The following is a 2755-nucleotide window of genomic DNA, read 5'->3' on the forward strand; positions in this document are numbered from 1 at the left end:
ACCGGCGAGGTATCCCGTGGCTCGCTATCAATGGTTCGTTTGTCATTTTCGTAACTGGTCAAGTGGACAAGCGTTGGGAAGATCCAAGGCTTGACGGTGCTGGCGGTTGAGTAGCGGTGTTGACGTTGGTCAAGAGAAGAGAGAGGACAGAAACCAAATGACGACTCTGGTTCAGTCGACGTTGGCTCGCGTGCTGTCGTGGGCGAATCGCAGCTTCAGCATGGCTCAAGCGTGACGCGGTAGTTGTCGGAGGCGTCGGTGTTCGAGGAAGAGGACACCGTCGTCTTGCCTGGACGCCGTTGTTACCAACGCGGCGGCGCCTGTCTCTGTCTTCAGCCCACGTGCAATTGCAAGTCAAATGCAAGTGTAATCTCACTCGTTTAGCATTAGCAAAAGTGCTACATAGTCGTTATTACAGCGTTAAAGTGCCGAGTGGGCGTTGACAACGTAGATCGACTGCTGCGTGTCGTCGCCCTTGGTGTCTTGCTGGCGCTTGCGGCGGATGGCCCACGCCGCGCCGGCGACGACCAAGATGGCGGCGGCCGCAATCGCGACAGCACCGACTGCCGAGACGCCGGAAGCGGCAACGTCGCTTTCGCTGGTCGACTTGGTCGTTGTGCCATCCGACGTCGCCGTTGGCGTCGCCGTCGTCGCCACTTGAGCACCGGGGTGGTCGTGAACCATTTCGAGCGAGACGAGGTCCTGGAGGTTTGTCACGGTCGCCATCTTCTGGAGCGACACGTTTTCATAAAAGTTGCAGTTGAGGCCTTGGCGCAAGATGATCTTGACGTCCGACAAAAGCACATCGCAGGCCGGCGTCGACTGGAAGAGCGCGACTTGGCTCGCGCTCGGAAAGACGTTGGTCTGCGCAAAAAATGCGTCAAAGTCAAACTTGGTCACGTTCGCGCACTGCGCGGCCTGCGGAATCGCCTTGATCTGCGCTGTGATTGAGCCCACGTCGGCGACGTTGCAGCGAGCAAGCGGCGGTGCCGGCGTCGCGTTGCTGCTGCTGTTGTTGTTGTCGTTGCTACTGTCGTTGGTGTTATTGTTGTTGTTGCTGCTGCTGTGGGTCGGCGGCGCGAGCGTCGTCGTCTCGCCCGCGCGCGCTTCGTGGCTCTGCATGTAGCTCACGAGATCGCGAAACTGCGGGAAGGTCGCCAGCTTTTGCAGCGGCTCGTTCGGGTAAAAGTCGCACGCCGGCGTGCCCGACACGACGTCTTGGAACGCCTTGTACACGGTCTGGCAGGCCGGATACGACTCGAAGATCGACGTCTGCGCTGACGTTGGGAACGCATTGTCCTCGGTGTAGAACGCGTAGAAGCTCCAGCCCGGCGTCGGGGCGTCGCACGCCTTGAGCGTCGGAAAGGCCAGGAGCTGCGCCTCAATGCGGTCGAGCGTCTCGACGGCGCATGGTGCACTCAGCGCGGACGCGGCCATGGCGGCCAGTAGAACTGGGACGAGCTGCATGGGCGGCGACGAAGGCGAAATGAACTCGCTCCGCGCGGTATCGCAGCGCCAGCTGCTGCACCGGAAAGCTTGTCGAACGCGTCCAGCGTGTCTGTTTTTGTATCACATACAATCGTCCAGTTCCTTTGAAATATGGTGAAAACCCTATAAAATGACGCAATTTCATAGTTCAATGTATGGAAATGAGCTGCATTTTTCTGCAATCGCCAATGGGCAAGCCCAGCTGGGATGGAGGCTCGAGATGCACGCAAGGGCAAACTCCGGTCGCGAGCGGTTGGACGAAGCCGCGTTCGTTGCATTCGGGCGAAGGAACCGAAACGTTGACCATCGCGTTCGATAGTAGCTTGGCGACATAGCACTTGTCTCTTTTGCGCCTTGTCAAAATGCAGCCCAGAGCGATTGGTCAGCTCGTGCTCCGCCGAGGCCTGACCGCGCGGGAGTAGTGGCAAGAATTCAAGGATCGTAGGTCGATCAAGTAGCTTGTCGATCGACCATTTAGAGAAACGAAACCCTTTAAAGGGTATTTCCGGTAATATACCGCCTGACCTAAAACTGCAGCTCAGAGCACGGGCAAGTTCCGGCAAAACGCAAAGGAGTTGCAGGACTAAGCATCGGCAGCTACGACGAGAAGACTGCGAAGAATGAACGTTTGATCCAGCGCAGACAGATCGTTCTGTGATTGCGCACATGGTGAAGAGAGCTGGTGAAGAGAGGAATGGGACTCGAAGTGGCTTTCTTCGATAGTCTTGTGTGCAGAAGCTTCGCAAAACCAACGTCGGTAGTACACGTAGACGGCTCTGCAGAGTCTTTCAAGCGAGATGCGACGGATGTATATGACGTCAATGGCAGGGATTATTCAATGTGCAGTCCCTCGGCATTTAGTCGGGTCGGTATGTAGTAGGTGGCTCGTCTTCGTCGATTGCTTGGGACGGGAAGCAGTATGGAGGTCGACTCGTAGTATGTAGGTGCGGGCGCACTCACGCGCCCGTACCGTGAGTGAACTAACATGATCTGAAACAACGAAGAATGAGCATGCGGATAACATTGGCATCGCCGTGTTGTCGTCTCAGCGGAGAAAAATCGCATTGCCCATGGGCTTGGCCCATTCGCTTCAATGGCGACCAAACAAGTCGCCTCCAAGCGCGATCTCAAAGCGAATGTGCTGGGCAATTCGATTTTTCTTTATTGAAAAAGATGGGAATGGAGATCGTCCACGGCGCGATAGTGTGGTGCGAAAGGTTTCAGCATGCGCAGAATAAGATTCGCAGAATAAGCCGTGCACCCAAAA

General features: G+C 56.4%; 1 protein-coding gene across 1 annotated transcript; it reads right to left on the minus strand.

The window, feature by feature from the left end:
• Positions 1-359: 359 nt before the first annotated feature.
• SDRG_14559 (hypothetical protein) lies at positions 360-1555 on the minus strand. The gene has a single exon (XM_008620695.1). The coding sequence runs from the start codon at positions 1465-1467 to the stop codon at positions 421-423; it is 1047 nt and encodes a 348-aa protein (XP_008618917.1). The 5' UTR covers positions 1468-1555; the 3' UTR covers positions 360-420.
• Between the last annotated feature and the right edge of the window lie 1200 nt (positions 1556-2755).

The sequence above is a fragment of the Saprolegnia diclina genome (genome assembly GCF_000281045.1).
Source record: "Saprolegnia diclina VS20 unplaced genomic scaffold supercont1.74, whole genome shotgun sequence".
Taxonomy (NCBI): Eukaryota; Oomycota; class Saprolegniomycetes; order Saprolegniales; family Saprolegniaceae; genus Saprolegnia; species Saprolegnia diclina.